This window comes from Dromiciops gliroides, chromosome 4 (assembly GCF_019393635.1).
Source record: "Dromiciops gliroides isolate mDroGli1 chromosome 4, mDroGli1.pri, whole genome shotgun sequence".
Taxonomy (NCBI): Eukaryota; Metazoa; Chordata; class Mammalia; order Microbiotheria; family Microbiotheriidae; genus Dromiciops; species Dromiciops gliroides.
The window spans coordinates 364,123,825-364,147,986 of NC_057864.1; the positions used below are offsets into that span (position 1 = coordinate 364,123,825).

Here is a 24,162-nt window from a genome sequence, read left to right on the forward strand (position 1 = left end):
TCTATCTCTGACCCCAACAGAGACCCATGCCGCTTAGTTTTGCTCAGGACTTCCCAGACTGTGGGAATTTGACCCCGTTTTCTTTCAGTGCCTGTCCTCTTTCTCCAAGGAAGCAAGGGTGAGAATGGTCCATTACATTAGCCAAGAAAGTGTGGCTCACAGACCACTCCAAGTATCACGCCAGAAAAGGCAGAGCGAAAGCTGGTTAGGGTCTCTATTTAGAGGGAGGACAAATGCAGTTTCTACCCTTGTCCATTTGTGGGGCAGAGAGGCAGGGAAGGGGAGGGCCCCAGACTGCACGCACGCTCTCATCCCCCGCCCCCCAGTCATCCTGTCCCAAACCAGTCAGCAGGGTCTCCTCTGCTCTCCGCTTCTCTCCAGACAGACTCCCGAGGCTCAGTCTCTGAACAGACCCAGCGAAGAGGGACAGTGGTGGAGCAGCAGCAGATCGAGGCGAGGCATGATGCCGGGGCATGCCTGGCACTTTCTCTTCCTGCTGTTCATGGGACTAGGGAGTCCTGAGAACATCAGAGCCCAGCAGCGGCTGGCCCCATCCCATCTGCAGCAGGCTCATCAGCAAAGAGGTACAGTTAAGGCAGGGGTTCAGTCATTACCATCTTTTCCTAACACACCACCCCAGATGGCCACCCCACCCCGACTCTCCTACCCTCCCCACCCCACCCCACCACCAGCTCACCACCAGTCTTCTGAGAAAAGCGGGGAGTGGTGAGGAGGGGATAGTGTCTTTAGGGAAGGATAGTGAGAAACTTTTCCAATAGGGAGGAAGTTTTTCAGGGATCCAGACCTGGACTGTGTGAGTGGGGAAAGAGACGTTCCTAACGTGTTTGCTTCTCTCATATTACTGGGAAGTAGTTGGGGTTCTTCCTCTCCCTTCATGAAAATACGGTACTTTTGAGTGTCCAGGCAAGGCTCAAAGGGATCCCAATAGTCCCATACAACCAAAAAGCTGATCTCAACAAACATGATACAGGCGGAAACTTCTCCAAGTTCAAAAAGGTTTTGCAAGGCAGTAAGATGCCCTGTAGAGAAAGGTTTCAAACTCTTGCGATCTTTCCAAGGAACTTCGGGGGAGCAATTGAGACTTCCTTTCCATTTGAAAGGGCTTCATTTCTAATGTAGTCTAAAACTGACAAACTTTTGGATTGGAGTTGTAGAGTTATGAATTGAATTCCTATTTGCCTGGTTGCTTTTAATTCACTCTACAAAATGATTTTGGAGAGCTTTTTATTTATTTATTTTTTTGGAAACAATACTTCCTTCCACACCCTAGTCTTCATTTACAACCTCCCTATTCACCCCACCCCGTCTTATTTTTATAGTGACATTCCTATTGTCTTTTGCTAAATGAGGAGAACTGCCTTTTATGAAATGCATATTTGAGCAAAGTTCACAGGGACCAGAAATATAACTTCAGAGGAGTTTGGAAAACAATGACAATTAAATATAAGGCAGAAAATTTAAGAGCTGGTGTTGGGAGTATTGTACTACGATATTTTTTGAAGTTTTTTGAGCCTCTGTGAAGAGGTCTTTGTTCCCTTGATTTTGTTTATTTGTTTGAAATTGCCATGATTCATAAATCAATGTTATCTTCAGTATTTAAAAATATAATTGAGGAACAATAATGCTTCCAAAAAGTTACTTTGCATGTTGTAAAACAAAATTAAAGGATAAAATACTTAAAATACACACAATAAAAACTCTGAAATTCCTTCGTTTCTTTTTGTGACCTGGGGAAAGTTACCCTCACACTAACAAGATCAAGATGAGAGGCTTTTGAGAGGGTTTGATCAATGTTAACCTGCTGATGTCATAAAACTTACATGAGGGGTTTTCCTTTCCTTTTCTGATGCAAAGATTTGTCCTTGTACTCTTGCAAACTTCTGTTATATCTTAACATTTATAGCTGTACCATTAAAAAAAAAGTTGTCAGGAGACACCCTGAACTTTGTGCTATAATAATAATCCGTTGCCTGAAATTCCTTGAATAACATTGCCCCTGATCTCACTGTATGACATTTTGGACCTTATTTATCTTTGGAGAAAGATTGAAGTTGGCACTGAGTTAAGCCTACAGTTTACAGTGGTTACAAGAACACATTTAGCAGCTGGGCTCCCAGATGATCATTTTAACATCTTGTAGTTCTCTGAGAGTTAGCTACATATCTTAATAAAATTTTAATACTGTTGTGGTCGTTGAAAGTGTGAAGGACTAAAGAGACAATTCCTTGAGTTAATTTGGATGGGAACAGAAAAGGATTCTGCTTTTCACTAAGGACAGTGAGCATCTATCAAAGGGGTTCTTAAGAATTTGATTCAGTATTTGAAATGGGGGTAGTTGTTGAGAAATCTCTTGAACATTTTGATACATTTTATGTAAAACAACATGTAGGGAAAAAAAATCCCATTCGGGTCATTTGAACACATTTGGAATTGAGCTTAGAGGTAAGCCTTCAAGTCAGTTAGATATTGAGTTTTAAAACTTTCTGTATAATCACGTGTGTAATTTCATTTCCAACTGTTGAATTAATTTCCAGAAAAAGAATGCTTGTAGCAGATTTCCTTTTTCTGGGTGTGTCAAGGTTTCTTTTATTTTGTTTTGGGAGTGCAAGGTGATCTTTCAGTGAAAGTTATAGTCTAAAAAGCTTTGGAGCTTCCTGCAGAGGAGTGTAGAATATTACTTTGAAAGAAGTTAGTCCTTGGTTTTACCAATTCCTTTATTTGAATTTGTTCTCTACTTTCTTCAAGAAGGAGCTCTGTTCTACATCTCCTCATGTCAGCCAAGATTGTGTAGTGTAAATGGAACAAGACTTGGAGAAAGAAAACCTGGTTTTGAGTCCCAGTCTCTCTACATATTAGCTATGTGACTGTAGGCAAGAGTCTGAGCCCTACATCAGTTAAATTGAAATTAATAATACTTGTACTACCTGACTCACAAGAGTTTTATGAAGCATAAAACATTCTCTGAAACAACTATCCCAACTTATATTCGCACTAACCAATTGGGCCTCTGTTGAGTAGAGAGTGTAGTTAAAAAAGAGTCCTCTAAGATTTAGGGTTAACTCTGAGGCATTAGGGTGTGTCTTTTCTTTAGTTATATAGCTCATAAGACTCCATCATGGGCTTACTCCATGGTTCCTTCCTTGTTTATCAGTTAATAATAATTATTCAGCTATCCTTAATTAGCTTTTAGAAAGGGAAACTCACTATGGTGTTATACTTTATACAGAACATCCCATCTCTAAGTCCGTGACATATCCTCCTGCAAGTACATAAAGTCCAGGGGAAAATGGGCCCAAGATTTGAGAGAATAGCTTCTAGAATTCCTTTGGCTGGAATCTTCAAGATGTTCTCCTTTGGGTATTGTGTAGCTTTTCTGCTGGGCTCTTGGTAGAACCTTAGATCTGTATCCAGTCTGATCTTGACTTCCTCCTCCTGATGAAGCTATACTATACCCCATCATCTGTCACAGTGACTGCTAGAATATCAAATTTGTCTACTTCAGAGTTTACAAGGGGGAGAAGTTTTGGTACTCTCTTCCACCAAACCCCAAGTGTTTTCAGGCAGGAACACTTTCTCCTAGCTAAACATTCACCTGAATCTCTCGTGTTCTGGACTAGCCCTTATATAAAAAAAGGCCCAGGGGGCACCTCGGTGGCACAGTGGATAAAGCACCGGCCCTGGATTCAGGAGGATCTGAGTTCAAAACTCACCCCAGACATTTGACACTTACTGGGTGTGTGACCCTGGGCAAGTAATTTAAGCCTCATTGCCACACCAAAAAAAAAAATAATAATATAAAAGCTCCAGAAGGCATAATAAAATTCCTTGTCCAATCCAGACTTTCTCTCACACCTAGAGAGGTGCCTGTGCTTTGCTCACATCTAGTGAACAATCAAAATATGTTTTCACCTGATAAATGTGTCAGAGCATAGCATTTTATGACTTTAAGGAGTTGGACTTATGGGTTTTCTTTAATCAATTGATGGCAGCCCCCACCTTTATATTTTATAGAAGAATAAACTTTGTACACCTTTAGGTGCTCTATCTAGCTTAGGTGCTATACATCTTAGACTATATTTCTATCCTTAGAGTTGTTATGGTATTAAATTAATGGAAACTGACTTGGAGAATTTTGTTTTAATTCAACAGAGTTCAAAGGAATATAGAATCATAGACCAAAAGTTAGAAAGGGCATGAAAAAGCAATTTAATCTAACCTCTTATTTTACAGGTGAAGAAAAAGGCCCAGAAAATTTAAGTAACTTGGCCAAGGTCTTACAAGTAGCCAGCAGCAGGGATGGGATTTGAACCAAGGTAGTGTGACTCCAGAGTCACTTCACTGTACTATACTGCTTGGAGTTCCTTCCTCTTACTTCCTTCTAGGCAGGTTCTAGGACTATAGCCATCTAACTAAAAAAATCTCTTAAAGTGTAGGTCTGATCATGCCATCTTTCCTAATCAATAAATTCCAATCTCTCTCTAGTACATCCTGGATCAAATATACAATACTCTTTTTGACAATTAAAGTCCTTCACAACCTGACCTCTTTCTACTTTTTATACTTAACTTACAGCTTTTTAATTTACAATCTAGTTACACAAGCCTACTTGCTAATTCCTCACCTATGACTTTTTTTCTATGAACTCTACACATTTCATTGGCTGTGTCCCATACCTGGAATGTTCTCCCTTATATCCTCTGCTTCCTAGATTCCATGGCCTCTTTCAAGACTCAGGTAAAATCCCACCTCTTCCAAAAGATATTTTGCAATCACCCCATTCCCAGTACTAGTACTTTCTTCTCTCTCTCTCTCTCTCTCTCTCTCTCTCTCTCTCTCTCTCTCTCTCTCTATCTCTCTCTCTTCTCTCTCTCTTTCTCTATATATGTATCTATATATCTATATATATATATACACACACAGAATGTATATATTTCATATGTGCATAGTTACTTGCATGTTGTCTCCCCCATTAGAATGTGAGCTCCTTGAGGGCAAGAATTATGTATTTGTTTTTCCCTTTCTCTGTGTCCCCAGCATGTAGCACAATGTTTGGCACATGGTAAAGGCTTTATAAATATTTATTGACTAAATGACAGAGCCTCTGTAGTGACTTTAAAACGCACTTTATTTTCACTCAAGTAATTCATGTCACTAGTTTATGGGTTTCTTTATTTCCTTTACTGTAGTTACTACTTCAAAATTCATCCTATTTTTATAAAGCAATTTATTATATAGTGAACAACTTAGATTAACTAAGAACATGCTAGAGATACAGATTCTTAAATTTCATTGCTGGACAGGACCTTCGAGGTGTACATGGAAAACAAACCTACCTAGGTTAGGGTTGTTAGATTGGTAAGTCAGGGGAATTACAAAAACTTTGTTTTTATTTTAGTTACACAGCTGACAGAAATATCTCATTATCTTGTGACAATATAGAAAAATCAGTGGATTTTTGTCTACTTTGAACCCATTTTCCCTCTTCCCCCCAAAAATTATCCTGGGAGAAAGGATGTAATGGTGTACCCTAGAGCTCTCTACTTGTCTGTCTATTACACTTTGTTCAAGTTTCAACCAATGTTTTGGATGAAGATTTTTGAAGGCAAAAATATGGATGCCCCATCACTAGGGAAGATAGCTAAGTGATGAGATGTTTAAATCAAGATTTCAAAATTTTATAGGCTAGAGTGATTGGCAGAAATCAACAAGATAAACTCTAATAGGAATAAAGGTAAAGCTGGCATTTACATTTAGAAAACCTAGGGCAATAGGGCAGAGACAGGAGACCTGACTTAACTGTAATTAAAGCAAAAAGAACTGAGATTTTTCAGTGGATTGGAATCCTCATATGAACCAAAAGCTAATAATGTTATGTGACTGCCAAAAAGACTAATGCAATCTCAGGACACATTGATAGAATGTTTGGTTGTTTGTTTTGTCCAGTTACTTGATATAAGGAACTCTTGTTCAGGAATTTTAGGAAACTCCCTCTAACAAAGTAGATTGGTAATTGTTCTACAATTTATAGTTCTAGAAACATTAAAGCATCAAGAAGTTAAATGATCTGTCATTTGTCAGTGAATCCCTATGTTTCAGAAATATGACTTAAATCTAGTTTTTTTTTTATCTCTTGGACCAGTCATTGAGTTACTACATTACACCGTCTGTCATTAGAAATATAGGGTCCAGAAATGAGGAAGAGAATAGTTTTTATAAGCTCTCTTGATTTCCAAATATCATATTTTAAGAGCAGCAATGACAAAGGAAAGGGGAATGGGTTGGAATCTATGGGACATTGAGGATGGTAATGGGCATAGAAACATGTCATATGAATAATAGAGGAACTGGAAATATTTATGTGGAGATAGCAAATGATAGCTTAAAAATATTTGAAGGATTATCATCAATCAGTCAGTGGTACAATGGCTAAAGCACTAGACCTGGAGTCAAGAAGGCTTGAACCCAAATGCAGCCCCAGATACTTCCTAAATGTGTGACCCTAGAAAATTAAGTTGACCTCTGTCCTCCTCAGTGTTCTCAACTATAAGGTAGAGGTAATAATAACATTTACCTCAAAGGGCTGTTATGAGGAACAAATGAGAGAATATTTGTGGAATGTTTAGTACAGTGTCTAGCTCAGAGTAAGTGCTTATTCCCTTCTCCTTGCCCCCTTCAATCAATAACAATTTATCAAGGGATTTTCATGTAGAAGAAAAGACATTCTATGTCACTTTATGAAGTATACTTTGTAATAATTAACCCAAAATTATTTATACAAGCTATTGAAAACCTTAAAATGGGAAATGGACAACAGAAATGACATTAGCACAAGACACAATGGTTTCATCCAGAAGGTCATCCTTGCTATAGCAGGGAGAACAAAAAATCCCAGAAAGCACTTTAGTCAATAATAAACGTTTGATTAAATTGTTGAATAGAGAGAGATAGCTTATAAAGGCAATACCAGATTGCAATATAAACTCATCTTTTAAAACTTAAGAAGATGATAGATGTTCATGAACACTATTTCATTAAGCAGACAGAATAGTGGAAGGTTTTTTTTTTAAGTTTGATGATCTTCAACTAAACAAAGTCTTCCAAAGGGCTTTCAAGGATACATACAGGAGAAAAATGGAAAAGATTCGTGAAAATGATTTCAACAAACTTTTGTACATTGAAGATAGTGGACCCATTATATGTGAACTCTAATACATTCTTAAAGAGGAATATTAGTGGCATTTAAGGGACTAAGGACAGGAAAAGGAACTCGTGTGGATTAATTATATATATAGAGAGAGGCTTCCTAGAGATGATACAACTGTGAAAGTGTAAAGGGATTGATTTATAAGGTATTTAAAAGATGAAAAGTCATCCAAGATGTGTGTGGGGAAAATCTGACATTATTGAGTCTTTAAAAAGTGACCAAGAATAAAACCATTGTGAGCTATATGTCTACTCTATCATCTATACCAGATATTTTTGAAGATTATCAATCAATAAATTGAAGGCATCCTCAGTAAGGGCCTTACCTGGGACAAACTCAGGCTCTTGCAAACTATATTAACAATGGGCCAGATTTCTACCATTTCACAAATGACTGAAAAATTTAGAGAATATAAGATCCCATTGTCTTATTGTTTGATTGTGAAAGAATTAATAACATTGAGTGGGTTTTTGCAGGATGCTTTTAGCAGCATTCTGAGATTTTTAAAAAATGCATTCTGGAACCTTCCTCAGAGCACCTAGGTGGTACAATGGATAGAGTACTGGGCCAGGAGTCATGAGGACCTGAGTTCAAATTTGATCTTAGACACTAGTTGTGTGACCCTGGGCAAGTCATTTAACCATGTTTGCCTCAATTCCTCATCTGTAAAATGAGCTGGAAAAGGACATGGTGAACCATTTCAGTATCCTTGCCAAGAAAACCCCAAATGGGGTCACAGAGAGTTGGACATAACTGAAATGATTCAACAACAACAAAAGGAACCCTTCTCCCACATTTTTGGCAAATATATTTGAAAAAATTCCTGTAATTTCAACATCACCTTCTTCCACTGCAAAGTTATAAAACATCATGTCCCACCAAACATGAGAACAGTTTGTAATTTTACATCAGAAGTTTCTCAGGGATTTATTGTGGTCATAAACCTGGAGTTAATTTTATGTTTTGTTTTCTTGGTACATATGTTACTTGTTGGCGTGTTGACCGAACACTGATCAAGTAGTTTTGCACAATGCTTCACGGACAGGAAATAGCAGATTTGGCTGAGAACAAGAACATTGTACATTACTGGCTTGTATTGTCTTGGATATGGTAGGATTCCAGAAGGAAAAAAAAATTAAATAGGACACAGACAGAAGAAAGAACTTCTGTTCTCTCAAGAGTTATATTATACATTATGAGTTCACATTCCAGAATATATAGATTGTTAGGCTTTCCTACTCCCTCAATATTTCCTCTCTTTTAGTTCCATGCAAAGGCACGGACTGAATAGATGACGAGTTCTTAGGGATTCTGAAACAATTACATGAGCTTTGCCCATTCTTTCATGCTTCTTTTTTTATCTGAGTTACTGGAGAAGCAGGATCACCTTCATCTACCTCTGGGGTAGTTATTTATGGTTGTTATCTATCGTTTATTTAATGGTTTCCAAAATATTATAGATAGTCCCATAAGTCTACCAAGATGGCAGGAAGAAGAAAAAGGTATTTAAAGTTTTAATAAGAATGATTTAGATAGGATGTTCAGAATTCCCCAACTCATAGGGTTTGGAAGTGCTTGACTAAATTCTTATACATTGTGTTCTGTTGTCACACATGGGACAGAGAATTTATGTCTCAGTAGGGCAAGAATTGTCTATCAGTATTTTCCTAGGGAAAAAGGAAAAAGAGGATCTTATCTATCTGGACCCATTTCTCTCCCTAGTAGTGCCCCATAATCTGGACTATGGAAGGGTGTGTTGTCCCTTCAGTGGTATAGCAAATGGCAAAGGAGAAATCACTTGCCTCTAGCTGTAGACTTTTGAATGAAGTGCTTTGTCTGGTAGGCTCTTTTACCTATGAAATAAAGTAATTGTGGCAGATCCTTTTACCAGGTTAGTCCACATTTCTTAAGCTCAGAAAAGACTTTATGACAAATTATTGCCAAATCATCCCCAGAGCACTGATTCAAGACAGGTACCAGTAAATTTCCTGACTCCATACCAACAAACTGTGGCAGAGTCCAAACTCATGCCTTATCTCCAAACCTAAAGCACTAAATTTCTGACCTGACAACTCTGTCTTTCAGAATCAAATATTCTTCCCCCCACCTCACCATCTCTCTCTGTCTCTGTTTATCTCTGTCTTTTCTGTCTCTGCATCTCACTGTCTCTCTGTCTCTGTGTTGGAGGAAGGTAAGGGATGATTTATTTTTTCCTGAGAATTAATTGTTTATGAGAATTTATTTTTTATTTAAAAAAATATTAGTGATGTATTTTGTTTTTGCTTTACTTTCATTTCTGTACAGATATCTCCCACATTCCCTACCCAGAGAGCTGTCTTTTAAAACAAAGAATTGAGAGAGAGAGAGAGAGAAAAGCCATTCTGCACAATGAACATATCAACTGAGTCAGAAAATAAATGTAGAATTTTGTATCCATAGTCCTTCACTTGTGCAAAGCAAAGGAGATTGATTTTTTATGCATATTATTCATTTTATCTCATTCAAACCTCACAACACTTCTGCAAAGTAATTCATAAAAGCATTTTTGTTTTGGTGAGGCAATTGGGGTTAAGTGACTTGCCCAGGGTCACATAGCTAGTAAATGTCAAGCGTCTGAGGCCAGATTTGAACTCAGGTCCTCCTGACTCCAGGGCCAGTGCTCTATCCAGAGACTGATTTTAAAAATCTCTTCTTTGGGGCCAAGCTTGGTTTGTCTTTCTTTGTATCCCCAGTGCTTAGCAAAGTGCCTAGCACAGTAACAGCTTATGGATTATTTAAAAAAAATTTTTTTTCCAGGGCAACGAGGGTTAAGGGACTTGCCCAGGATCACACAGCTAGCAAGTGTCAAGTGTCTGAGGCCAGACTCAGGTCTTCCTGAATGTAGGGCCAGTGCTTTATCCACTGCACCACCTAGCTGCCCCCTTATGGATTATATTATATTATATTATATTATATTATATTATATTATATTATATTATATTATATTATATTATATTATATTATATTATATTATATTATAGCCTTTCACCTCAATAAATACATCACTTACAACTTCTGCAGTATATTTTTCCATTCTCTGTTGCTATGCCCTTTCTACCACTGGACCACCAGAGACTATGACCAAATAATTTTTGGAACTCTGAGTTTGAGATTCATAGTGTCTTGTTTGGTGAGTATGTGATTGCATACTTTACATGGCTCATTGGTCCATTATATCTAGACAACACCATTTATGCTGAGACAACTGGTGGCTTAGTACATGGAGTACAAGGCCTGGAATCAGAAAGACATGAGTTCAAATGTGAACTTGGCTACTTACTAGCTCTGAGACCATGGGCAAATAATTTAATCTCTGTTTGCATCAGTTTTCTCAATTGTAAGAGAAGGATAATAATAGCACCTATCTCACAAAGTTGTGAAGATAAAATGAGATACTTGGTTTTTTTTTTGTTTTTTGTTTGCTGGGGCACTGAGGGTTAATTGACTTGACCACGGTCACATAGCTAGTAAGTGTCAAGTGTCTGATGCAGGACTTGAACTCAGTTCCTCCTGAATCCAGGGCCAGCATTCTATCCACTCTATGCCACCTAGGTGCCCCCAAGATATTTGTTAAAAAACAAACTCAAAAAACACAACAAAAACCAAACAAAACCCATAATATCAAACCCTTCCCTTCCTGTGCTTCATATTCTTCTTTGGTCATCTTTTTGCAGTCATCATGGCACATTTTTCATTTCTGGTTCTGGAAACTGTTATCAAATCCATATTGCCATTGACATTGGAAAGGGCATATCAGTCAACTTCACCTACCATCTCTGGGACATGTGAAACCAAAACTTCCCTGCCTGACAACCAATCCCTTTTTTTTTTTTTTTTTTTAGTTAGAATAAGGTGATAGTTTATTTAGGGCCAAGGGAAGGGAAGGGTGGGGGGAGGGAAACCATGAAAGAAATCCTTAGACTTTTCATGGGGAGATTTGGCATAAAGCACATGGCTCAGAGGTACCAAATCTCCTCGAACAGGAGACTGGAAGGTACTTTTATAGAGGACTGATGGGGGTGGACCATCTGCTCATGAAAAGTTCCTTTAGTGAGAGAGGACCATCCCCCACTGGTGGTAGCTGGGGGAATTGGGTGAGGAGTGGAGGACCATCCCCCACTGGTAGTGACTAGAGGAATTGGGTGATGGGTGGCTATGGATCCCTCTTCAGAACACAAAGGCCACAGCCACACCCAAATTTATCTCCCCAGGGTAAGGGAGACCAGAATGAAGGGTAGGATTCCGAAGCTAGCTCAGTCTGATTTGGTTCAGCTTATCTCTCTAGGCGTTATCTGTCCTCTGGTTTAGTTTCTCAAGGAGAAGATTCCTTGGTGTGCCCCAGAGAACTTCTGGGGTGCTCTGCACCCCATGACAGAAGGGAAGGGTGGGGGGAGGGAAACCATGAAAGAAATCCTTGGACTTTTCATGGGGAGATTTGGCATAAAGCACATGGCTCAGAGGTACCAAATCTCCCAATCCCTTTCTAGAAAGACCTCCCCCATTAGAATGTGAGCTCTTTAAGGGTCGGAGACAGTTTTACTTTAGTATTTGTATCCCAACACTGAGTGTAGTGAGTGACACGTAGTAAATGTTTAATAAATGTTTTTCATTCACTTTGATCCATTTCCTTATTTCATTTGGAACAGTTTCATGTTATCATATTTTCCATTTATAGTATTATACACATTGTATATATTTTTTCCTGATTCTGTTTACTTTATATTGTATCAGTTCATTTAAGTATTCTCATATTTTCCCCAATTCTTCATATTCATTATTTCTTATGGTGCAGTGATATTCTATTACATTCTTGTACCACAATTTGTTTATATATTTTTCCAATATCTACTTTGTTTCTAGTTCTTTGTTAGCACAAATTGCTGCTGTAACACTGACTACCTTGAAGTTCAGTGCCTGAAAGCCAGGTATGTGATATTTCACCCATTCTACAGGGTCCTTTTGTATAATTAAGAGTGTCTAGGCTCTCTGCCATTGGTTCTGACCCCCACCAATATTGTTCCCCTGATTGCAGGGGTAAGACCCTGGGCATCCTAGATATAATTTAGCCACTAAGTCAGATTAGCTTCCACATAGGAAGATTTATTTCAAAACTTATAATAATCATTATAAAGACTTAACCCAACATATGTGACTTAATTCCCCACCATGCCATTTTGCCCTTTGGGGAAGAAAAGGAGTTTAAATTTATAGTATCATTCAGTTCCTATATATTAGAATTCCAAGTCCAACCTCCCCTCTCCATTGGGCTGGACTCCTAGGCACCCTGGCTTTTTAGGGCTTCCTTGATAGGCTTGCTGGCTAAAACATCTCTCCTAGTATACTGGCTCCTGTGTCACCATTACTTGAACTCCTGGGTCCAGTGGGGATTACCTCCTGCACCTGAAATTGAAAATAGGCCAAATATAATGGAAACAGAAGCACTCCAAGTCACAGGCCCTAAATGGAAAGAAAGAGGAAAGGTATGTTATCTCCCTGGTTCAAATTATGGCACCCACTCAGTGAGTGATCTATGATCTTGACCCTTTGGAAACAGCAGGAAAGACTGAACAGAAAGAAAGAGAGATTGTGCCCGTCTGGCAGTTCTAGAGATTCAGTTTTTCTAGCTGCACAGCCAATCAAAAGACACTACTCCCACCCAAATGGTCAGCAAAGATAGGAAATCTGTTCCCAGAGGGAGAGTGTTTCAGTGTTAGGTGCTCTGGGCATAGGGAAGGTAAACCATTAATATGAATATTTTGCTACATATAGCACCTTCCTTTCTATATTTGACCTCTTCAGTGTATATGTGTTGGAGCAATCACCTGATGTGATTTTAAATGAAATAATTTGAATAAGTAAACAAACTAGCCTCAGAATTTCTAGACAGTATCTCTGACATTGTGGGATGAAAGAGACCTAGAATTAATATTAACAAATCCATTTTTGAACATTTACTCTATCAATTCCTAGCTTTGTAACCCTGACCAAATCTGCTTCTTTAGTTTCCCTAAAGTATAAAGCAAAGGGGTGGGCATAGATTATCTCTGAGGTTCCTCCTTGCTTTAATAGTTGGTACTTCTAATATTTTTCTGCCTTAAAAACTAAGTGTTGAAAAAGTAAAGGACTCCTATGATACTTTATCAAGTATGGTTCTTATATTTGGACTACAAGTTCAACAAAAGAAAAAGTTTCCCTTTTTCTTCAATAATTTTATGTGCTGAGAGGCAAACTACCACAGACAGAGAACTAGTCTTAGAGTCAGGAAGAAGTGGGTTTATATCCAGACTTTGAGACACACTATTTGTGTATCCTTTGGCTAATTGCTTAACTCTTTGAGCCTCAGTTTCTTCATTTGTAAAACAAAGAGTTTGGAGTATATTAGATGTACTCTGAAGGTCCCTCCTGGCTCTAGATCTAAGGAATTTTAGGACCCTGAGCAAATCACTTAAATTTGCAGTGCCCTAAGCCACCATCAAAAGCTACCTATAACAAAGGAGCCACTCATCTGATTAGGTAGTTTCTGCCAAGGGTATACTGAAGACACCTCCAACCCTGAATTTTCAATGTACGCATTTACACTTCAGAAATCAGAAAAAGTTATATATCCAACGTTTGAGTTATTGTTTTGTTGATTGTCTGAACTTAAGAAAGTGATAGAGAAAATGTTAATTATTCAGATTATATATAAAATATGTTTGGCATATTTTTTCTTAGAAATCAGGTTGTTAAATATTTACTAGCATATCAGTATAAATCTAAACACTGATAAAATCATAAATCTGCACCAAAATTCTTATTACATAATTTTTGGTTAAAAGTTCTATTCCATTTGACATTTTTTCTCCTCCCTAATATGTAAAATTTAGAAATATTATGAGGAATAGTCTATTATCATCATGACTCTTGCCTTCTAGGACAAGCCTAATCTATTTCAAATAGTCCTGTAATCTATGCAAATTCTGATTGATGATGAATGGAGGAGCTATTTTGTGTCTGGCACTTAGGGAAAGGCACCTTGTATGAATGCTGGAAGTCTTTCTTCACATGTGGAACTCTCAGTTGACCACTGAGCAGTGTTGTAAGCCTCTGAAAGGCTTATTTCTCCAGCCAGATCAGTACTGGGCTAGACAGATGGGCTTGGAGTGATTTAAATTTAATATTATTTAGCCCATTATAGCTATTAAGTAATTTGTCCACATGACACTTCATAGAAAAGAAAAAGGATGAATAGCAGCTTGTTCAAGGACAAATGGCAAGTCTACTGGTGGTGTCAGAATTAGAATTTAGGATAATATGTTCCTGTTACTTATCTTTTGGCTCCTGTCAGCAGGCCAACATCCCTTTTGGCACTCACTGCCCTCATCACTTAAAAATCAACCTTTAAATAATCACGATACCATCTGTAGGTTTTGTTATGAACATAATTTGGTGCTAAGAAGTGAAGAATTATGGAATGGTGAAAAGTTTGTACACATTACATCTTCCCTTCTCTCCTTAGTAACATATATACGTCTGTGAATATACAAATATCTACATATATGTGTGTATATGTAGATATACACACAATATATATTTCTTTGGTATATGAAAATTGAAAGTGTTTGCAAGATAATATTATATTTTAAAATGGATACAAGAAAGTATTGATATTTCCTAAGTCACCTTGAAAGAAGTTACTTGTAGCCAAGTTTGTCGTTATTAGACTGAAAATAGTAACCTGGCGAAGAAGAAAATTGACTCAATCTTGAGTCAGAGGTCCTGAGAAGTCAATTACTGCTTTTGTGTCACTGGGTTAGCAATGTCTCTGGGACTCAGTTTCTTTGTCTGTGAAATATGGGGATTGGACAGATCACCTCCAACTTTTCTTCTAACTCTAGAGTTGTAATTCTTAACCTTCAATAAGCACCTACTTTATGCTAACCACCAGGAGTACAGGAGTACAAAGATGGACATGGAAAAGATATTGTTTTTTTAGGTGCTCATGAGCTAATACAGAAATGAGGGGAAGATAAGTAGCATAATGATTCCAGTATTGTACTTGGAGTCAGTAAGGCCTGAGTTTGAATCCCACTTAAAACTCTTATTATATCCAATATTCTGGAGAAATCATTTAACCTCTCTAAGACTCAGTTTCCCCAATTTATAAAATGTGTATAATATTAGCACCTACCTTAAAGGATTGTTGTGAAGATCAAATGAGATAATATGTGGAAATCCTTTTATGAATAAACCATGAAATTCTATGTAAAAAGAAAATAACTAGGTAAAGATTCTGTCAAAACCTGAGAGAGAGAAAGAGAGAGACAGAGATTGAGAAAGAGAGAGAGACAGAAAGAGAGAGAGAATATGAGAGAATTTTCATTCATTTTTATAGAAGGGTTAAAGAAAACTGGATGGAGCAGGTAGCATTTGAGTTGGACCCTGAAGAAGGGAGGGTAATTCACAGATCTAGACAGAAGGAAGCAAGTCCACTAGAGGTTTAAGAAAATCAGATTACTTCCTAATTGGTTATAGATGATCCTCATAAAATTAGTGAAGTAGCTAGTGCATGAGATTATAGGTGATTTTGAAAATTAATGCTCAAATATAGCACCCAAAATGCCTAAGCACAAATATTCTGAGTCCCAAACTCAAATTCTACGAAAGGCGCAAGGAAACATTTATTAAGTATCTTAGATATGTAAGATACTATGCTAAGTGCTTTACAAATCTTATCTCCTTTGATCCCCACAGTCCTAGGATGTAGGAGCTTTTATTAATCCCATTTTACAATTAAGAAAACTGAAGCAGGCAAGTTAAATGACTTGGCCTAGAATCATGCATTTAGGAAGTTCCTGAGGCCAGATTTAAATTCAGTTATTGCTGACTTCAATTCCAGTGCTCTATTCATTGTACTATCTAGAGAAAATTTGAAAAATTTCTTAAAGTACGTTCTCCACTAAACATTCATTAATTATGTCATGAAAGATTGCAGCCAAGGTTGTATGTACTCATATGTATGTAGTTGTGAGAAAGCATGCACATGCACAGACTTATAATGTATGTGCCTTTACTTGACTGAAAAACCTAGTCAGGTTTGAGTAAGTGTGTGTGTGTGTGTGTGTGTGTGTGTGTGTGTATTTTAATTGCCATTTATTCAAATCAGAGTGCTTTCCATTTAAATTTATTAAAATTGTATAGTTGAGGGAACTTAAAACTCAGTATCTAGAAAATCCTTGAAACCCTGATGTAATGGTTATTGATGAAGTAATAAATTGTAAATGGAATCATTATATTTCTCATTAGTCAAACTTATATGGCTAAAATTATAGGTTAGATCCCTTTTTAATCTACTTACATACCAGGGGTCCCCTCTCAATGGAATGCAATACTCTGCAGAGGTTATTGGGCCATTTATCCTTTTAAAAATGTAGGATGAAAGACTTCCACCTCTTCTGTATCATAATGCAGAGAATATGGTTAAGAGAGAATACAGCAGGCAGGATTGCTGGCTTGTACTGGGGAGAGGCAATTGGGGTTAAGTGACTTGCCTGGGTCACACAGCTAGTACGTGTTAAGTGTCTGAGGCCAGATTTGAACTCAGGTACTCCTGACTCCAGGGCTGTTGCTCTATCCACTGTGCCACCTAGCTGACCCTGGGGGCTCTTCTTAAATGGGGGTTCTAGGAGAACTATCTAATCAGCAGGAGAGGTTGCAAGGATACAGGGCACTTCCTACATTTGAATTTCAGGGCTGAAGTGAGCGTCAGTGGTGGAGAATGTCCAAAAGTGCAGCCTGCAGAGGAATTGGCCCCCTAACCAATAAAAGGCTATGGAATATAAGCTATTTGAGGGTAGAAACTTTTCCATTTTTAATATTGGTATCCTTGGAAATCAGAAGGATGCTTTGTACCCAGCAGGAACTAAATGAAGACTTGTTGAATGTATATATGAATTTCTTCCCTTCCACCTTTCCCAAATCACAGAACCCACTTTGGTACTCCAAAACCCCTTTGAGATCTCCTTTTCTTGGTTATTTTGCCTTTATCAAATGGTTGGCAGCTTTCTTTTCTACAGCACCTACTGCCACGTTTCTATTCCTTGGGAGAGAAGCTAGCCCTGAAGGGATGAAAGACAGGTTCTTCCTCCACAGTGGCAGTTAATCTGATAAACTCCTAGTAATAACTTCATAGTATTGTGAGGTTATAAAGAACTCCTCAGGTCCTTCATTTCACCTCCCAAGCCAAAGTTATAGAATCTCAAAAAGGCCTTCTGAAGTCAGTTAATAAATACTTTTTTTGTATTGCATTAATTTATATAAATAAAATATCCCCCTACATATTAAAGTTATCCAAAATCTGTCACCAATTGAAATGTGTATATTGTAGTTTTTCACACTTTTTTTCCACCCAAATATTAAGATTCTGTAAAATAACCTTTCACTTGTAAAAGACTGGAAAAGATTTGCCCTTGGCAAATCACACTTTGCCTCACCTCATCCATCTACTTCTCTGAATATTTTCACACAGGTGAAGTTGGGTTAAAACTAAGACCGAAGGGCAATCTTGGAGAGGAAATAAGTACCCAAAAAGTGAAATCAGGTTAAAATTTTCAAGGACCTGTCTTGAAGGAATAAAAGGTCCCTAGAAGGCAGCTTATGGTGAGCTTCCATTTTTTTGCTTAAAGAACAGTGTTGCCATGATTTCTAAGGCAAACTATGGATAAGAAAATTGATCCTGCCTATGGGATTGCAATGGACATTTCATATAACTTACTATTAGGCCTCAGCTATTATTCCTAAACTAGGGACAGGGAGAAGGGAATGGGATTACAAATATAAGGCCAATATTATTCAGTCAGACATCTGCACAGCCTTTGGAAATCACTGATCTGTACTGAGCTTTAATGATAGTTGGTAGGAGGATTTATGGGCTAAATATATTCATGTGAGTCCTTGTTCATTTTTTTTTTAAGTACCAAATACCAAAGCAAACTCTGTCCTGTCCACCTTGCTGCCCAACTACTGGCTGTGTAAATTCCCCCATGATATAGGGTTGGTTCTGTCTGCATATATAAATAAATAGATATGAATTTGACTGATAGCTGCCCCCAGTAGTTTAAATTTTTTTCAACTTTTCTGTAGAAAGTGTTTGTTTTGTAATGAAGCTTTCTCAGTGGGGAGTGTTACAAGGCTGCTTCCTTGAGGGAAGGAAATATTTCTAGTACTATGTAAAACCTCAAAACCAATGACCCAAACATTTTGCACAGGGGTCAGTTTCCAGTGTTCTAGAACTCCAGTGCATTTGTGAGCTCATTTATGTGAATTTCCCGCCCCCTCCATTGACTCAATGCATCAATATTACTGACACAGCCTATTTATGTCAGCACATTCAGTGCACCTCTTCGCTATGTTTGCCCTTAAACTTACCACATGGGGGCCACCCACCATACTGGGGTTCTCCTTAATTTTCTTTGACTTAGTATGAATATTAATGGAGAATGTAGGATGTCCAGTAGTTATTCTTTTATGTCATCTGCCATTTTTTTCTCTTCATTTTCTTTCTCCTGATGATATTCTTCATGCTACTTCTCTTCCATAATTCCTCCTCTATAAAATGTTGCAATCTTGTGCTTAAGCACAAGGTGGTTCTCCCTCATTCTTTGGAGGATTCTCATCTTCTATACTTTGGGTATTATAGTAATTCATGACTGGCTTCCTTATAACCTCATTAGTGTTAAAAATAGCAGACTTTATTTCAGGGAGAAACTTGGAGTCATTAAAATAACTCTGGTATTTTCTAAAGGCAGCCCTGTCTGCTCTCTCTCTCTTGCTTAATTCTGGGTCCAGTTCATTATCCTTTGAATTCCTTTGGTTTTATCCATCCAATTCCATATCATGGTATGGAAAGTAGGCATTCTTCATTTTGATTGCTTTTTTCCTTTTCTTATACAGAGAAGCCATACTCTTAATTGAATAACAATTATATTTAGGAAGTTTTACCTTGTTGCAAATCTTGCAGTCAACACTCTCTTGCAGTCAACACTCTCATCCACAAATAAGATCACCCAGAGGATTTGACCATCTCTAGGACTTTAACCTTTATAGTGAATCCCTCTCCAATTTGGATTATCATTTAACCCCTTTCTATGATAGTAACAAATCCCTTTGACTAGCATATGTCTTTACTTTATTGCTTTTCTTAATAATCACAACGACAACAATAAACAAGCATTTTATCCTCACAATAATTTGATAGGTGGATGCTATTATGCCCATTTTGTAGAAGAGGAACGTGTAGCACATAGATGTTAAGTGACTTGCCCAGTATTACACAGTGGTAAGTGTTTGTTCACAATTCACATCTATTTAACTCTAGGTTCAGCTCTCTATTCCCTGTCCCACCTAGTTGGCTTGATTTTAAACAACAGAGAGCTATCAAACAAAATTATCTCGATTGTTTACATCTGACACGTTGTATATGCTCTTGACCTGTGCAACTTTAAATAACTTCAAGGAAAGCTTAGTAAGGGAATCAATCAAATAAACAAAGTCCTGTGGAGGCTGTTTAAGAATGAAACTGGAAGGATATCAAACAGATGAATGTAGGGGAAAATTTGCAGAGATTTTTATGACAAATACTTTTCCCTATCAAAAACAGTGGAGTAACAATATTTGGACTCCACAATCATCAGCTCAGATATTCTGTCTGAGGAGTAGAGAAAGCATTGAAGAAAACAAACATGGAAAAATCAGCTCAATTTCTACGACAGGTGACAAAATTTTCAGCTAATCAAGGAAAGTTACTAAATACATGGGGAATAAAGGTTGTCTCTAAAAAAATGTTCTCTCGAGCAGCTAGGTGGCACAGTGGATAAATCACTGGCCCTGGATTCAGGAGGACTTGAGTTCAAATCCCACCTCAGACACTTGACACTTATTAGCTGTGTGACCCTGGGCAAGTCACTTAACCCTCATTGCCTCAAGGAAAAAAAAAATCCAGTTTCTAAAAAAGGTTGTCTTCAGAAAAGTAAGGACCAAGAAAATATTAATAATTAATGAAACATATGCTTACTTTCATATTGATGTAAATGTTTATGAGAATAATAAGACATAGAATGAGTGCATCCCATAAATATCTGAGAAAAAATCAGGCATGTTGACAAATTATTGATTTCTTTTGTTTCTTATATCAACTTCATTTCTTAATGTATTACTCTCTAAGCCCCAGTTTAGAAAAAAAATAATATATCAACCAATTTAAATGTTACATGTAACATGTTATACCCACAATCCCTAACCTCTGCAAAGAAGGAAAGTAGATCCATTTTTCTATCTCTTCCTTGGATCCAACCTAAATTATTATGACTAATCAGTATTGTTTTTAATTTTTTGGTGGTGGTCTTGATCTTTCAATTTTTATTGTTTTAGTAATAGGGGTATTTGTTTATCTTTTCTGTTTACATAATTTTGTTTTACTTCATGTTAAGACTTTCCTTGTTTCTCTGTACCTCCATATTTATCATTGATTAGAGTACAGTAATATCCTATTACATTAATGTATCACAATTTGTTTAGCCATTGCTCAGTTTATGCGCAATCTTTTGTTGCCAGTTCTTTGCTACTATAGAAAGTGATGATGTAAATATTTTAGTGTATATCGAACTTTTCTATTATTGACCTCCTTGGGGAATATGCCTTTGCAAGAGGCTCTCTGGGTAATAGGATCTGGTCTAAGGAAATTAAGAGAGCATGGAATAGTTTATCTGTCAGTTTTATAGGCAGAGGAAGAATTTAGGTCCAAAGAAGATATAAAGAGCAGAACAAAATGTAAAATATATCATTTTGATTATATAAAATTAAAAAGATTTTGCACAAAAAACCTAATGTAACCAAGTTTATAAGGGAAGCAGAAAACTGGGAAAGAATTTTTGAAACAAGTATCTCTGATAAAGGCCTCATTACTCAATTATATAGAGAAGTGAGTCAAATTTATAAAAATACAAGTCATTCCCCAATTGATAAATAGTCAAAGGATATGAACAAGCAGTTTTCAGACAAAGAAATATAAGCTATCTATAATCATATGAAAAAATGCTCCAGATCACTATTGATCACAAAATGCAAATTAAAACAACTCTGAGGTATAACTTCATACCTATCAGAGTGGCAAATATAACAAAAAAGGAAAATGTTGGATGTTGGAGGGGATGTGGGAAAACTGGGATGCTAATCCATTGTTGGTGGAGTTATGGAAAGATCCAACCATTCTGGAGAGCATTTTGGAACTATGCCCAAAAGGCTATAGAACTGTGTATACCCTTTGATCCAGCGATACCACTACAAGGTTTATATCCCAAAGACATCCTCCAAAAGAGAAAATGACCTATAGTAGCTCGGAAATCAAAATAATTCCCATCAATTGGGGACTGGCCAAACAAGCTGTGGTATATGATTGTGATGGAATATTATTGTTCTATAAAAAATGACAAGCAGGATGATTTCAGAAAGGCCTGGAAAGACTTGTATGAGCTGATGTATAATGAAGTGAGCAGAACTAAGAGAACATTGTGCACAGAGACAGCAATATTATTTGATGAAGAACTGTGAATGACTTAACTATTTTCAGCAATAAATGATCCAACACAATCCCTGAAGCCTAATGATGAAGCATGCTATCCACCTCCAGAGAAAGAACTGATATTTATTGAACACAGAATAAAGCATGCTATTTTTCATTTTTTTCTTTTATTCGAGTTTTCTTTTACAAAATGACTAATATGGTAATGTTTTACATAATTGCAAAAAAGATATGATCATTTTAATCACTTGGTTAGCATAACTCCAATTTATTTCCAGAATAGTTAAAACAATTCACAACTCTAGCAATAGGCAAGTTTTTATAAATGAGATTCCATAGTAGACACAAATTAACAAAAGTTGTAGAGAATACAGGAGCCAACTATTATTTATTTTTATATATTTTATATATTATTTATTATTATAATATATTTTTCATATTATTATTATTTATTATCCAACTATTATTAGTTGCACTATATTGTTATAAATTTATATTTACATAGGTATATGTGAAGTATTTGATTTGATAGATTAACAACGTTGCCCTAAATACATTCCTCCAAGGTTTATTAGAGACAAAATTAACCTTGGTCAATTTTCCCTTTCCCCTGTTGTTTTACTTACTCATCTCTAATTAAAAAAAAAAATTCACAGGAACACAAATTCCATTCCACAGAGAACTTTCAGTATAAATACATTTTAATTAAAATTTTACTCCAGTATTTTTCTGTTTTTTATATTAGCAAACTGATCTATAATGTATAGAATTTTATCTTGTTACCTGTTTGTAAAAATGTTTAAAATGCTCTCTTAATCATTCAATTTCTTGGAAGTTTCTAGCCATTTTGTTTCCCACAGAGCTCTTCTACCTATGTCTGACACATTGATGCTTGGAACTCACATGGCATATGCATTCTTTGTGTAAATGGACAAAATATTATCTCCCTCAGAAGCTAGAAAATGCTAGATTGCTTGTGGTATCTTCTTACAGAAAGACTAAAGAAATGGTCCAAGGTCATCCAATGAGTCAGCTGCAGAGATAGGAATAGAACCAAGTTTCTATTATTAGCTTATAGGTATTTTTGGTAGAGGGATGTAAGCAATATTTGAATCAGCTCAAAAGATGTAGATTTTAGCTGTGGTTGGAAGCTAGGCGTAAGTCACATGTAATATGGTTAAAATTAAAAAGGTTGTGGATTTTTGTTTGCTCCGTTTTTCCTAGAGTATAATGGTATAGTAAACACAAATGTTTGTTTTGTGGATGTTGCTCATGAGGGTTGTTACCCAACTCTAATTATTTTTAGAATTTCTTCAGGGCTTGCCTCCACACTGCCCACCCCCACATTTATATGATATATGGGGTACAACAAAGTCCATTTTAATGCCTGGTGGTTCGAAGGAAAATAAAGTATATTTTCTGTTCACCTTGAATGAAATAAACATTAATATAATACCTACTATGTGCCAAGCAAGATGCTGAGCATTTTAACAAATATCTCATTTGATCCTCACAATCCCATGAGTTTGCATATGGATGGCAGTATGTGAGAATGACAATCAACATGGGTCAGTAGGTATCACGGAAGCAAACTACAGCATCTTCTTCAATGGCATGTACATATGGGTACCTGGAATACATTGATTCTAAGAAATCTTCTTTATTTATCCTACATTAAACATGGGCTGATTAGAGATGAACTAGGGTGAGTAAATTCTCTTAACCTGAAAATGATAAAGAATGAATGGGTGTGTCTGTACAAGTACACACATATGAAACATATATCTATATCTACACTATGTTTATATCTATCTATATCTACTTCTACCTCTGCCTCTACCTATCTCATCTCTATCATCTCTCTCTCTCTCTCTCTCTCTCTCTCTCTCTCTCTCTCTCTCTCTCTCTCTCTCTCTCTCTCTCTCTCTTTCTCTCTCTCTCTCATCTCCCATCCTCATCCTCATCCTCATATCTATCTATCCCCTTAGCTGTATCTCTGTATGAGAAGGTCTTCAGGAAAATCATGGAATATGTGAAATTTGTCTTCATTCCCTTCTCTATCCCTTCTCTCACTGGTTACCTACCATTATAAAAGTTTAGTCTTCAGGGGCAGCTAGATGGTGCAGTGGATAAAGCACTGGCTGGCCCTGGATTCAGGAGGACCTGAGGTCAAATCTGGGCTCAGACTCTTGACACTTACTAGCTGTGTGACCCTGGGGAAGTCACTTAACCCCAATTGCCTCACACAAAAAAGAAGCTACTATGTAGGGGTAACTAGATGGCACAGTGGATAAAGCACCTGCTCTAGATTCAGGAGGACCTGAGGTCAAATCTGGTCTCA

At 37.0% G+C, this 24,162-nt stretch overlaps 1 protein-coding gene across 1 annotated transcript in view; it reads left to right on the forward strand.

Annotated features, from left to right (window-relative positions):
* The first annotated feature begins 394 nt into the window (after positions 1-394).
* The window catches only part of LAMA2 (laminin subunit alpha 2), an 804,877-nt gene continuing 781,109 nt past the window's right edge, over positions 395-24,162 (forward strand). The window contains 1 exon segment of the mRNA XM_044002871.1: positions 395-584. Coding sequence (XP_043858806.1) covers positions 461-584 — 124 coding nt within the window. The 5' untranslated portion in view covers positions 395-460.